Here is a 15,488-nt window from a genome sequence, read left to right as displayed (position 1 = left end):
GTTTTATTCACTACTGTGTATCCTGTAGTTTTAAAAATTGTTTTCTTTTGTTTGTTTTGTGATGGTCTTCAACTCAGGACGTGGAGATTTTGTTTGGGTTTTTCACTTAAAGGTATTGAACCTCACTTCCAGTTTTTTTTTTAGAGGTACAAGTTTCTCAGATTTGTCTGCTGGCCTGACTTTGAATCATGATCCTCATACAGACATACTGATGTGACCCATCAGTGTGTGTGTGTATAACATTTATATACTTATATTATATTCACATATATAATGTTTACATATTATATAACTTAATGTATATTTATATAAATGTGCATATTTTATATTTTATTATATAATATGTATATTAAGCATATATTTTAAGCATGTAAATATATATTATACTTCAAATATTTTGAATATATTACAAGTTCTCATATAAAAAACTTAATACTGTATTTTGAAGTATTTTTTGGTATGAGACCTACAGTCTTCAAGCATTCTCATATTGATTATATAATTTGTGATAAATAGGATACATGTATCTAAAGATTAAAATATGATGAGTTCTTCAACAAAACAACAGACCATCCCAAACAGTGTTGAACTGAGAAGTTTCTCCGAATTGCAGTGAGTCATAACTCAGTTGAGGCCAATGACACAGTATTCCGAAACCTGGTCTCACTTTAGTCTCAGCTATTTCCATTCCAGTGGGTTTTCTCACACACTAACATGAGCTAGATTATGAAGGATTTTTTAACACAAACCCTTCATTTTGTTTCTCCTGCAAAGTGTGACATTAAAAAATATACTAGCTTCCATCATGTAGTTTCAGATTTATTTATGTATACTTGTGGTTCCACATAATCTTTGAAAAGTAAACACTAGCTAAAAATTAAACAGTCGCTAGCTATAAGCACCACCATACATATCCACATATATGTGTTTACACATGAATATCATATATTATGTTATATGGTGCCATATAATATATAGCATATTATATAACATATGTATATATAATTACTTGATATACATATATACACGCACTCAAACAATGGAGTCATAGGAAATGGAAAGACTAAGTGCCAAATATTGAAAGCCAGAACAGAAACTTCGTACAAAGGTCTGGAAAGGCTAAATATCTTTCATCTATCTATCTATCTATCTATCTATCTATCTATCTATCTATCTATCTATCTATCTATTTTTGTGCTGGTATTAGGACTAGAACTGGACACTGTCCCTTAGCTTTTTCACTGAAGGCTATCACTCTATCACTCAAGCATTTTGCTCCTTAATTGGAAATGAAGAATCACAAACTTTTCTGCCTGGGCTGATTTGTACCTTCATCCTCAAGTCTCTGAGTAGCTAGGATTATAGGCATGAGCCATAGAGGCCCAGCTCTCTCTGTCTCTCTCGCTCTGTCTCTGTCTCTCTGTATGTGTGTCTCTCTTTCTTTATCTTTCTCCCTCTTTTTTTTCTTTTTTAAATTAAATTATCTTTAAATAGTTGTGCAAAGGGGTTTCAAGTCAACAAACCAACATGTAAGTATGATGTATTTTGGTCAATGTTATGCTAGGAAGCAAAAAAGTTTGCAAGACTCCATCCCAATTAACAAGACCCTATTGATACTCAGTGCCTGTTATCCTATCTATTAGAAGGCCATTGGTTGAGGGATTGCAGTTGAGGGCCAGTTCCTGGGCAAAAACATGAGACCCTACCTAAAAAACAATGAAAGCCAAGAATATGGCTCAGCGATAGAGTGCCTGCCAGGCAAACATGACATTCTGAGCTGATACCCCCTAGTATAGACAGACACAGACTAAAAACAAAACTACTGCCATGTGAGGATTATCCCACTCAATCTCCCAACAAACAAGCAAAGTTTATAATGAAAAACAAAAAGCAACAACTTCAACAACAACAAGAAAAACAGCCTCCTGAAATCTTGGCTACTGGGGAAGCTGAGATAGGAGGATCAATATTCAAAGTGAGCGTGGGTGGGGAAGTGTAACACTTATCTCCAATTAACTACCAAAAAGCTGAAAGTACAGCTGTGGCTCAAGTGGCAGAGATTTGCCCAAGTAAAAAAGCCCAGGATCCTGTGCTCAGATCCTATGTTCAAGCCCCAGGATGGACACAAACAAAACAACCCAAGAATATTCACTATATTTTATAATGATCTGATTGCTTCTTGGTCTTTTGTTTCAAAAGAACTGAATTATGAGGAATTTACAAACAAAAAGAGAAATGATATTATCCTGAATCACACAACATAACCATGATTTGTATATACTGATAATAATAATAATAGATACTACTTCAATCTACAAATCTTTTGCCAAATTATAGCAAACTAATGACAATAAGGTTGTGGCTTTATGGAGAGAGAAAGCAAATGATTAAAAGCTTAAAAATATCTCCTTTTAAAAAGACTTCAATAGTTTTCAGAGATGAAAAATCCAGACATGGCTGGACTCCACTCTCTTGTCTGATCCCAGCAGACTACAGGTGCATATGCAGTATGCACACTGAATGCTGTAAGGTAAAATTAAGAAATGGTGGTCATTTCTGCGTGTAAATTTCTATATATGGTGTTAAGCTTGGATTCCAGGCCTTCTGCAGGAGCAGGCTTTGAAAATGTTCTATGTCCTGTGGCTCTGTTGGCTTTTTAACCTTAGGTAAGGAAAGGCACTAGTAGGAGATTTCTTTGCTTCTTCTTCTTCTTCTTTTTTTTTTTTAGATTTTTGAGGATTTATACTTTTATTATTTAAAAAATTGTAAAGTACAGAGGGGTTACTGTTACATAATTAAGGTAGTGAGTACATTTCTTTTTCAACAGTGTTACCCCTCCCTCATTTTCTACCACTCCCCTCCCCCACTTTAACCCTGCGGGTTCCCCCTTCTACCCCCTCCCAGTAGGAGATTCTTAGGGATCTTTACTGTCCCTGGGCTAGGAGGCCTTAGACTTGTAACCAGATCCAGCCAGTCTGGGTTTAATTTGAAGCAAGAAACCAAGGGCTAACGATGTAGGGCCGGAAGTGCCCATCAGAGGGCAGTATTGACTCATGTCAGCGCGCGGCGCGCTTCGCGTTTGGAGGGGCGTTCTTGTGGCCAGGAAGAAATGTATGACATATGCCCTATATTTTGCATTGTCTGGCTTAAACTCATGGTTTTGCAAGTTACTTCCCTTAAAGGGGAAAATTACTGACCTTACTCCTAGTTATTCTTTCTCCGTTGGAGAAGCAAAGCGTACTCTCACAAAACCTATCTGTGGCGAAGAAAGATGAGGAGAGTTCCCGCCGCCCGTAAGACGTGGCAGGCGGGCATGGTGTTAGCATTTCCAACTTCCTCACATTTTGTTTCCTATTTCGTATCCCTCGTCTTCCCTTGGACCCCAAACTAAACAAAACCTTTATTAGATTTCCTTTGGCTACAAAGTATCCAGAGGGCGAAATTACTCCATCATGGGTCAAAATTCCAAAACTAATTTTTTTCAGAAGAAAGAACGGGACTCTGTTCCAAAGGCCGCTGTGGTCACCTCAGAAATGGGAAGGCTTTTTCTGACACCCGAATTCCAGGTGTGAGGAAAACAACGCCTAGCAGACACCGCCTGCCCCCCCCAGCCCCCTAGCAGAGGATGGGGTTTGGGGGACGGGTCTTGAGGGGTGTAGTCTCCGGGAAGGCGGGGCGGAGGGGCGAGGGGGCCGCTCGGGGACTGCGTAGCAAGGCCGGCGATGGGTGACTGACCGATCCCGCAACACAGCAACTCCGCATATCTTTCTGGCAGTGGGAGAGGAAGGGCACGGAAAGGGTTAAGGCAATCTGTGCGGCGCATTCCCAGACAGGCTTGGCTTAATCCTTCCTCCCGCTTTACCAGGCCCGTACCCCCCGCCTCCCTTTTATTACTCTCCGCGACCCCCTTTACCCCTGCGGGCCTTACAACCTGGGGTCGGCCCCCTCCCGCCCCCTCCTCCACTAAAGTTTATTCGCAAGCCAGACCCACCCCCATCTATTCTGCAGCCGCACTCTGCGGTTATAAAGGGGACGCTGGCCAAGATTTGCCCAGAGGGGTGGGGGGGGGAAGAGCAGGAGAAGAAGAGGGGCTCAGTGGCCCCCTCCCTACTCAACACCTCCGCCGGGCTGCACTCCCACGCGGACCGCCCACAGCCCCGGGGCGGGCCTGGGGAGTGATGAGCATCCCGAGCAACCAATCAGAGGCCGGGACAGACAGAGGCGCCCGTTCATGGTGGGTATGGCAAGCGGGACCACGGCCCAATGAGGCCGCGGCGGGGGCGGGATGGTAGGTGACAGGACCGGAGCCCGGGGGAGTGGCGGAGAACTCCAGCGCCGGGGATCACTGAGTGCGGAGCAAAGTTTCGGAGCCCGAGCTGGGCTGCAGCTCGCCGCCCGCCCTTCCCCGGTCAGGGCACGAGTGTGTGTATGTGTGTGTTTGTGCATATGTGCTTGCCCACTCGTGTGGATGGCACGCGCGCGCGTGTGAGTGTGTGCACCAGTGTGTGCTTGCATGGGCGTGTGCACGCGCGCGGGTGTTCATGAGTGCGCGTGCGTGTACAGCGCGCGCGTAAGCGTGTGCATCCGTGTGCGCCTGCATGTGTGCAGGGCACATGTGTGCACCCCAGTACACCCGTGTGTGTTCGCGTGTGTGCACCCGCGCATGTGTGCATGCATGCCTGAGTGTGATCTTGCGCGCGCATGAGTGTGTGTGTGTGTGCGCGAGTGCGCGCGGCAGGGAAGGGGCGGGGCCGCGGGCCGCCGCGGGGGCTGGGAGGGACCCGCCGAGCCCGAGCCGCTACACGGTTCCACCTCTGGCCCCGGCAGGCGAGCTGAGCGCTGACAGGCGCGGCCCGGAGCTGCGCAAGGTCCCTTCACAGCCCGTCCAGCTTCCCCGCCGGCATCGCCACGGTGACCAAGGAGGAGAAAGAGAAGAGGGGACCCAGCACCCCGCCCCAAACAAAAAGCCTTGTGGATTACAAAGTGAAACTGACCCGGGACAATAGCGGAGCGCGCAGCCCGGCGAGGGCTTCCGACCCCAGTCGCCGGAGGCGAGAACCCCATGCCACACTGAAGGGAGGGGACGCGGGGGCTCGCGCGCCGCTCCGGCCAGACCTTCGGGAGGCCGAGAAGAAAGGGAACCCCGCGCTCCACTTGGATGTACAAATAATGGATGGGCAGGCGCCCAGGCGGAGGTGAACGATGCGGTGGAGGGCTGGCGGCTGCCAGCGTCGGGTCTCGGGCTCCGGGCCGCAGCAGGGGCGGCGACGGCGGTGGCGGCTGGAGAGCCAGGAACAGAGCTGAGCGCTCGGGACACCGCCGCCGGAGCTCCGGGAACGCGGCGGATTGCCGGCGCGCACACGCCGCCCGAGGGCCTAGGCGGCCGCCGGCAGGGCCGGATTGGAGGGAGGGGTGTTGCAGCCCGCTTCTATGAGGAAGGGTCTCCAGGAACTCCCTGTCTCCAGCTCCCCGAGGGCAGGGAAATCGCTCTCCCCAGGTTTCCCTCGCTCCTTGAACAACGCCAGCTCTCCACAGTGGGTAAGTTCTAAAGTTTCTGGAGATTTTTTTTTGTTTTTGTTTTTTTCTGCACTGATTGCTCAGATTCAATTCTGAAATCACACACCTCCAACCCACCCGAGCCAGAGCGTTCCGATCCTGCGGATCAAAAACAAAACTCAAGGAAAGGCAAACAGAAAAAAAAAAAGCCAGAGAGCCGAACAACTTTCCTGAGCGGATCCGCCGGGGGCCCGCGGAGTCCGCGGCCGCTTTTGGGCTCAGCATCTTCCCCTGCGCCCTGCGTGCATCGGGCGACCTGGACCCATTTTTTTCGGGGCTGCAGGGGTCTTTCTGGGGCCGGACTGAACTGCCTTTGACACTCTAGGGGTCTCAGCCCCAGCCGATCGCCTCCGCTGCTCCATTCGACCGGGTAAGGATTCCCCGCCTCTCCTCAGCTTCCTTCCCTGCGGGGACTCCGCTCTGGAAGCCAAGGACCATGACCCTGGCAGCGGACGGGGCTGCGGGCCACGCGTGCCCGCCGCCCCTCACGCTGTGCCCATCCCAGCTCCTTCGAGTCCTGTGGCTGCTTTGCCTGCTGCCCGGCCCCGCCTGGGTCCAGGGCGCCGAGCAGCGCCAAGTGTTTCAGGTTCTGGAAGAACAACCGCCCGGCACCCTGGTGGGCGCCATTCAGACGCGCCCCGGCTTCACCTACCGGCTCAGCGAAAGCCACGCCTTATTCGCCATCAACAGCAGCACCGGAGTCCTGTACACCACGGCCACCATCGACCGCGAGAGTCTGCCTAGCGACGTGATCAACTTGGTGGTGCTGTCCAGTTCACCTACTTATCCGACCGAAGTGCGCGTGCTGGTGCGCGATCTCAACGACAACGCGCCCGTCTTCCCGGACCCCTCCATCGTGGTCACGTTCAAGGAGGACAGCGGCAGCGGGCGGCAGGTCATCCTGGACACCGCCACCGACGCGGACATCGGCTCCAACGGCGTGGACCACCGCTCCTACCGCATCGTGCAGGGCAACGCGGCGGGGCGCTTCCGCCTGGACGTCACCCTGAACCCCAGCGGCGAGGGCGCCTTCCTGCACCTCGTCTCCAAGGGCGGGCTGGACCGCGAGGCCACCCCGCAGTACCAGCTCCTGGTGGAGGTGGAGGACAAAGGCGAGCCGAAGCGGCGGGGGTACCTGCAGGTGAACGTGACAGTGCAGGACATCAACGACAACCCCCCGGTGTTCGACAGTACCCAGTACCAGGCGGGGGTGCCCGAGGACGCGGCCGTGGGTTCCAGCGTCCTGCAGGTGGCGGCGGCGGACGCGGATGAGGGAACCAACGCGGACATCAGGTACCGGCTGCAGGACGAGGGCACCCCTTTCCAGATGGACCCCGAGACCGGGCTCATCACGGTGCGTGAACCGCTGGATTTCGAGGCCCGGCGCCAGTACGCGCTGACCGTCCAGGCGATGGATCGGGGTGTGCCCTCGCTGACCGGGCGCGCCGAGGCGCTCATTCGGCTGCTGGACGTCAACGACAACGACCCGGTGGTGAAGTTCCGGTACTTCCCGGCCACATCCCGCTACGCCTCCGTGGACGAGAATGCCCAGGTGGGTACCGTGGTGGCTTTGCTCACCGTCACCGACGCCGACTCCCCGGCGGCCAATGGCAACATCTCTGTGCAGATCCTCGGAGGCAACGAGCAGCGCCACTTTGAGGTGCAGAGGAGCAAAGTGCCCAACCTGAGCCTCATCAAAGTGGCCAGTGCCCTGGACCGCGAGCGCATCCCCTCCTACAACCTCACGGTCTCCGTGTCTGACAACTTTGGGGTGCCCCCCACCGCAGAGACCCGGGCGCGCTCGTCTGTGGCCAGCTTGGTGATCTTTGTCAATGACATCAACGACCACCCGCCAGTCTTTGCCCAGCAGGTGTACCGGGTGAACCTGAGTGAGGAGGCGCCCCCTGGGAGCTACGTGAGTGGGGTGTCTGCCACGGACGGGGACTCAGGGCTCAATGCCAACCTGCGATACAGCATCGTCTCTGGCAATGAACTGGGGTGGTTCCGGATAAGTGAGCACAGTGGCCTGGTGACCACTGCAGCCTCTGGGGGCCTGGACCGTGAACTCGAGTCCCAGATTGTACTGAACATCAGTGCTCGCGACCAGGGAGTCCACCCCAGAGTGTCCTACGCTCAGCTAGTCGTTACTCTTTTGGATGTGAACGACCAGAAGCCAGTGTTTAGCCAGCCACAAGGGTACCAGGTGTCTGTGGTAGAGAATACCCCAACTGGGACAGAATTGCTCGTGGTTGGTGCAGAGGATGGGGATTTGGGTGACAATGGGACAGTCCGCTTCTCCCTACAGGAACCAGAAGGTGCCCACAGGGCCTTCCGGCTGGACCCTTTGTCGGGGAGGTTGAGCACAGTTTCCTTTCTGGACAGGGAGGAGCAAGCCTCCTATTCTCTGTGGGTTATGGCCACAGATCTGGGCTCCCCTCCCCAGACATCCGTGGCCCGCATCAACGTGAGTCTGGTGGATCTGAATGATAACACTCCAGTGTTCTATCCTGTCCAATATTTTGCTCATATCCAAGAGAATGAACCAGGAGGGAGCTATGTGACCACTGTCTCTGCCTCTGACCCTGACCTGGGGCCCAATGGAACTGTCAGGTATACCATTTCAGCAGGGGACAGGTCCAGGTTTCAGATCAATGCTCAGAGTGGGGTGATTTCTACTCGGATGGCCCTAGATAGAGAAGAGAAAACAGCCTACCAATTGCAAGTAGTGGCTACTGATGGTGGCAATTTACAATCACCCAACCAGGCCATTGTCACCATCACGGTTTTGGACACACAAGATAACCCGCCTGTGTTCAGCCAGGCGGCCTATAGCTTTGTGGTGTTTGAGAACGTGGCTTTGGGCTATCAGGTGGGCAGAGTGTCAGCGACAAGCATGGATCTCAACACGAACATCACTTATGTCATTACCACTGGGGACCAGAAAGGCATGTTTGCCATTCACCAGGCCACAGGACAGCTGACCACAGCCAGTGTGATCGACAGAGAAGACCAGGCATTTTATCAGCTCAAAGTAGTAGCTAGTGGTGGTGCAGTGACTGGAGACACAGAGGTGAACATAACAGTGAAGGATCTGAATGACAACGCTCCTCATTTCCTCCAGGCCGTGGAGAGTGTCAATGTGGTAGAGAACTGGCAGGCTGGCCACACTGTTTTCCAAGCTAAAGCAGAGGATCCCGATGAAGGTGTCAATGGCCTAGTGGTCTATAGTCTGAAACAAAACCCCATGAATCTGTTTGCCATCGATGAAAGGAATGGTACTGTTAGTCTTCTGGGTTCCTTGGATGCACACGCTGGTTCTTACCAAATGGAAATCTTGGCGTGTGACACCGGGGTGCCCCAGCTTTCCTCTAGCCTCATTGTAACCGTGTATGTCCATGATGTCAATGACAACCCACCTGTGTTTGACCAGATTTCTTATGAGGTCACTCTTTCTGAGTCTGAACCTGTGAATTCTCGGTTCTTCCAAGTTCAGGCTTCTGATCAGGACTCTGGGGCCAATGGAGAAATTGCATATGACATTGTGGAAGGCAACACCGCGGGTGTGTTTGGCATCTTCCCAGATGGTCAGCTGTATATAAAAAGTGAACTTGACCGTGAGCTTCAAGACAGATATATTCTGATGGTTGTTGCTTCTGACAGAGCCATTGAACCACTCAGTGCTACTGTGAACGTGACTGTGATTCTAGAAGATGTTAATGATAACAGACCTCTTTTCAACAGCACTAATTACATGTTTTACTTTGAAGAGGAGCAGGCAGCTGGGTCATTTGTGGGCAAAGTAAGTGCTGCCGATAAAGATTTGGGGCCTAATGGAGAAGTAAGGTATTCCTTTGAGATGTCACAGCCAGACTTTGAGTTACATGCCATCACCGGGGAAATCACAAGCACTCGTCAATTCGACAGGGAGTCTTTTGTGAGACAGAGGGGAAACGCCATGTTCAGCTTCACAGTCATCGCCATGGACCAGGGGCTCCCTCATGTGCTCAAGGACCAGGCAAGTGTCCATGTGTACATGAAAGATATAAATGATAATGCTCCTAAATTTTTAAAAGACTTTTACCAAGCTACCATATCAGAGACAGCAGCTAACCTGACCCAGGTTTTAAGGGTATCGGCTTCAGATGTCGATGAAGGCAATAATGGACTGATTCATTATTATCTCATCAAAGGAAATGAAGAAAGGCATTTTGCTGTGGACAGCATATCAGGTCAGGTGACGCTTATCGGCACCCTGGATTATGAAACCACACCCGCCTATTCCCTAGTGATCCAGGCAGTGGATTCAGGAGCAATCTCCCTCAATTCAACCTGTACACTAACCATCGAGATTTTAGATGAAAATGACAATAATCCTTCCTTCCCCAAGGCCACGCTAATGGTGGACGTTTTGGAGAACATGAGGGTTGGTGAGCTGGTGTCGTCGGTGACGGCCACGGACTCGGATTCGGGGGACAATGCCGATTTGCATTACAGCATCACCGGGACCAACAACCACGGGACCTTCAGCATCAGCCCCAACACTGGCAGCATTTTCCTCGCCAAGAAACTGGACTTCGAAACCCAGTCTCTGTACAAACTAAACATCACTGCCAAAGACCACGGCAGGCCCCCTCGCTCATCCACCATGTCAGTGGTGATCCAGGTGAGAGACTCCAACGACAACGCACCCAGCTTTCCACCCGGGGACATCTTCAAGTCCATCGAGGAGAACATTCCCGTCGGCTCGCCGGTCCTCTCCGTGACGGCGCACGACCCCGACGCCGACATCAACGGCCGGCTGGCCTACGCCATTGTGCAACAGCGGCCCCGCGGGGGCCATTTCTGCATAGACGAGGCCCAGGGGGTCATCTACACAAGCGCCGAGATTGACCGCGAGTTCGCCAACCTCTTTGAGCTGACCGTGAGGGCCAGCGACCAGGCCATGCCCGTGGAGACCAGGCGCTGCGCCTTGAAGAATGTCACCATCCTGGTCACGGACCTCAACGACAACGTCCCCACGTTCATCTCGCAGAATGCCCTGGCGGTGGACCCGGCCACCGTGGCCGGCTCGGTGCTGACCACCCTCCTGGCCGCTGACCCCGACGAAGGAGTCAACGGAGAGGTGGAGTATGAGATCGTCAACGGGGACGCGGGCGCCTTCAGCGTGGACCGCTTCAGCGGGGACCTGCGCGTGGCGGCCGCCCTGGTGCCCTCGCGGCTCGTCTACAACCTCATCGTGGCGGCCACAGATCTTGGCCCTGAGCGCAGGCGATCAACTACGGAACTGACCGTCCTTCTGCAGGGCCTGGACGGACCTGCATTCACGCAGCCCAAATACATCACCATTCTGAAGGAAGGGGAGCCCATCGGCACCAACGTCATCTCAGTGGAGGCGGCCAGCCCCCGGGGCGCCGAGGCCCCCGTGGAGTACTACATCGTGTCTGTGCGCTGCGAGGAGAAGACAGTGGGTCGCCTGTTCACCATCGGGCGACACACGGGCGTTCTGCAGACGGCCGCAGTCCTGGACCGGGAGCAGGGCGCCTGTCTTTACCTGGTGGACGTTTACGCCATAGAGAAATCGTCGGCTTTCCCCAGGACGCAGAGAGCAGAGGTAATGATTCTGGAATTCTCTTTGTATTTGCTGTGAATGCGATGTTTATGGACGTTATTGTCTCTTGTGTGTTCTTCCTATCATGATTTCCACTGGTTGATAGATTGATGGTTTGTTTGCTTGATTGAGCCAGTCCTGGGGCTTAAAACCAGTTTAGTGCTCTGCTGCTTGAGACACACCTCCACTTCCGGCTTTTTGAAGGTTAATTGGAGATTGAAGTCTCCGGCTTTTTGAAGGTTAATTGGAGATTGAAGTCTCATGGTTTTCCTACCCAGGTTGGCTTTGAACATAGACCCTTAGATCTTAGCCTCCTGAATAGCTAGGATGACAGCTGTGAGCCACTGCTACCCAGTTATTTTCCCTTATTTTTTAATGCTGAATTATTATTATTTTTTAATAAAAAGGAGCAGAGGGGAAAAAGGTTCTGTCATAAATACTATTTCAGAAAAAAAAGTATAGGTATGATCTTGGTTAGTCTAATGACATTTTTTTCTAGTATATGCATCACCTCATAGAAATCATCAGGCTAAGGAGAAATAGTAAGTGGGATCCATTTATATGAACTGAACTGTGGTACTAACCTACACTTACCTTTCAGTAAGGATGACCTCCAGGGGAGGGCAATCCCAGAATAAAAAATTCCCTGTTGCACAATGAAAACCTTCAGTAGAAGTCTGCAAGGTGACCTAGCTTTTGGGGATGAGTAGATTTGGAGATCAGCGTGAGAACTTACATAAGGATACTGTTAACTGCCATGTCCTTAGCAATCTTGGCATATTCTTTTTCAAAAGTGTGTAATTCTGATGGGCTGAGCCAAGTTTGGGAGGAGACTCTTGACATCATCTGAAGTACATTCTAAGCTCCACCCTCTGACTCAGGTCCATCCTTTCTCCTCCCCTGAAAGCATATCATGTTTTATGAATGAACCAAACGGAGTTGTGTAATGCCATATAGAAGTACATGCTGATGGGTAAGGGATTGGTGTTTCACGGTACAAGCCAAGAGAATACCACACTTGGCCTTTCCTATCACAACTCTAGGTTACAGCCTCCATGGTCCCATTGATTGTATTTTCTCAGTTGAATTATTTCCTGTGTTGAGCTGATCATTGTCCTGTTTTGATCCAGTGATACTGGGGAAGGTATCATTTGCTGTCTTCTAGGGTTTTTTTTCTACCTTCCCTCACAGATATTGTAGAGCTTGTTACTCAGCCAAAAGTACAAAATATCAAATGTGGTTTGTGATACTTGGCGGTCACCCAAACACAACATGCTGGTGAAATACAGGCTCGTGTGTTTGTTTTCTTGGTCTTTTCTCTTTGGGGAGGAGGTGGGGAGCTCGCTTCATTTTAAATGCTCATTTGTTCTTATCCTGTAAGGCTCCCCATCATCATTCATTTTCATGATAGCTGGCTGAATCTGTGCTGTCCACGTCTTACTGGGAAGTAGAGACAATTAAAAGAATACTTAGTAGATGTAACTCTTAAATATATTATTCTAAGCGAGGTTTACTTTTATCTTATATGCATAGTTCCGAAAGTTTATAGATAAATTACCTTCTTTTACTTATTTTTCTGCTGTTTTGATTTAATTTTATATTTTGTGTGGGTATTGGGGCTTGAACTTGGCATCTTTGATTATTTGGTTTTTCGCTCTAGGCTGGCACTCTACCACTAGAGCCATACTTCCACGTCCAGCTTTTCCCTGGTTCACTTGAGATCAGAGTCTCATGGACTTTACTGCCTGGGCTGGCTTCTAACTGCAATCCTCAGATCTCAGTTTACTGACTAGGTTTACAGATGTGAGCCACCAGCTCTGATCATGGCTCTGTTTTATTTAGCTCTTTAGAAAATTCTGAAATATATAGGCTGGGAATGTGGCTTAGTGGTAAAGAGCTTGCCCAGCATGTATGAAGCCTTGGGTTCCACTTCTTAGTACTACACAAACAGAAAAGGTCAGAAATGGAGCTCTGGTTCAAGTGGTAGAGTACTAGCCTTGAGCAAAAGAAGCCCAGAGACAGTGCCTAGGCCCTGAATTCAAGCCCCGGGACTGGCAAAACAAAATCTGAAATATAGGAGTGGTTTGGTTTGGCTCATGTCAGAGTTTATCACGACTTAATGTGTAATTTTATTTTACTCTCTAAATATCAAACTCTATGTCTACTATTTTTTTCTCTAGATTTCTTTGGTGAAGAGATTTAAATAGAAAGTCAAAATATTTATTGAAGGCAAGCAGTTTGGGCTTTGGATGACTTTGTTCAAGTTTAAAACAGTTACATTACTAGGTGCTGTTTAGTTCAGGGTATTGCAGTTTATTAGAATACTGTACAGATTCTATTAGAATACTTTAGAATACTATGTAGAATGAGAATCTGTGTTCAAGTTCATTATTGTTCATTGTTCTTTGTTCATTAGACAGGCAATATATCTTGAATAACATTGCCTCTGAAAGGTATGAGGTAGGAAAAATAGTCATTAAAATGATGTTGCCAGTAATAGATGACACTGTCCCTATTTTTAACATCAAGTAACATCAGTTAAAAGTTATCATACAAACTGTAATTCATTCATTTAAAAACCTAAGGAGAATTCAATATGATTTTTAAAAAATGCAAAACATTGTGTCAGAATATTGTCTGTGAACTTAAGGACTGAAATTGAAAACTGAGTTTACATTCCAATGTCCAGGCACTCTGAACTTGAAAGCAATTTAAAAAAATTATTCCAAAGAATATTGACAGCAGTAGTTGGGAGTTTAAATTTCATATTCTTATTGCTTGTATTTTTCAAAGATAGACAAGAAAAGTGTTCTTTTTTTTCTTTTGCTCAATTTATAATTGTGCCAAAAAGAAGTTATGAATGACCTCTGTTTGTTAGAGATGATTTTTAATTGTATCCACACCCAGAATGTTCAATTCACTTATAAGTTTGTGTTTATGCTGATAGGATTTAGAGTTACTCACTCAGGTTTCTGGTCAGAGTTGTGGTTGATCATGTGTGCTTTAAGCAGAGAGACAACAGGTAAAAAGCAAACCATTGAATCTGCATTCTTTTCCAAGCTCCCTGCTTGAGGTGGCATGAATAGGAAGACCTTTGAAGACATCATTTTGAGTTGAAGACACAGGTTTATTTTTCCTTTTTTTTTTTATTCAGACGCGTGCAGAGTCATGATTTTGTTAGAGTAGCTCCTATAAAGTCTCTATCATGGCTTGTCAATTGTTTTTGAGCTCCGACACAAGAGCAAACTTAGCAAACTTATTTTTTCTTGTGCCTGTGATTGTACTTGAACTTAGGACCTGGGAGCGGCCCCTTAGCTTTTTTTCATTCAAACCTGGAGCTCTACCACTTGAGCCACAGCAACCTCTGGCTTTTAAAATGGTTAATTGGAGATTAGAATTTCACAGACTTTCTTGCCCTGGCTGGCTTCAAACTGTGATCTTCTGATCCCAGCCTCAGCTAGGATTACAGGTGTGAGTCACCAACACCCAGGTAAACATTCATTTTTTTTAAAATAAGTGTTACCAAAAGGCATGTGGGTAGGTCCTAACTGGACCTCAAAAGATGAGGAACTTTGTTATTGCTCTTTGCTTCTTCAGTTTTATAGTACCTGCTGCACCACAGACACTTGAAGCACATTTTCTGAGTGAGAGGGTAGAATGGCTAAGATCTGAATATATGTCCCTGCATGGGGAATAAATTGGCACAAGAAAGCTTGGGGGGTGGGGGGGATGAGTGGAGTGTTAAATCTGATCCTATCATTAATTGAACATAGTAATTACCTCTGCTCTACAAATGTCTGAAACCTCCAAAAGCATGGACATGGAGTGGGGGAGTCTGATGTAGAGTTTACAGTTTAGACAGTACAAAGTGATGTTCTCAGACCTTTTGAATTGCAGGACTCTTCTGTGCTCTTCAAAACCACCCAAAGGGGCTTTTGGTTAGGGATGTCTTATCTATTGAGACTTTCTATTTTTAATACTAAAGCAAAATATAAAGCTTATTTAGTTAAAATCTGCACTAGACACAATGTTTTCATCTTACTTAAAGACTACTTTATTTCTTTCCCTTTTTACTTTTATGATCCTTAAGTAATTGTACAAAGGGGCTGCAATTCCACATGCCAGTTTATGAGTACATTGCATCCTGATCACTGTTACCCCTTCCATCCTCCTCCTCCATTTCCCAACCCCATCCCTCCCCACAAGTTAAGGGACATCATTTTCACACAACACAGTGCGTGCTATGGCTGCATTCACACACTCTTCCTTTCTCCATTTATCCGCCCTCCTCTCCTTGTACCCCTCTTTCCTAGCCTCCCCTACC

At 48.7% G+C, this 15,488-nt stretch overlaps 1 protein-coding gene across 1 annotated transcript in view; it reads left to right on the top strand.

The window, feature by feature from the left end:
* The first annotated feature begins 5,992 nt into the window (after positions 1 to 5,992).
* Fat4 (FAT atypical cadherin 4) overlaps positions 5,993 to 15,488 on the top strand; it is a 190,065-nt gene continuing 180,569 nt past the window's right edge. The window contains exon 1 of the mRNA XM_013022110.1: positions 5,993 to 11,167. Within this exon, the coding sequence (XP_012877564.1) occupies positions 5,993 to 11,167 (5,175 nt within the window). The remainder of the gene's footprint in view (positions 11,168 to 15,488) is intronic.

Source organism: Dipodomys ordii, unplaced genomic scaffold (assembly GCF_000151885.1).
Source record: "Dipodomys ordii isolate 6190 unplaced genomic scaffold, Dord_2.0 Scaffold60, whole genome shotgun sequence".
NCBI lineage: Eukaryota > Metazoa > Chordata > Mammalia > Rodentia > Heteromyidae > Dipodomys > Dipodomys ordii.
This window is presented reverse-complemented; position numbering and strand designations above follow the sequence as displayed.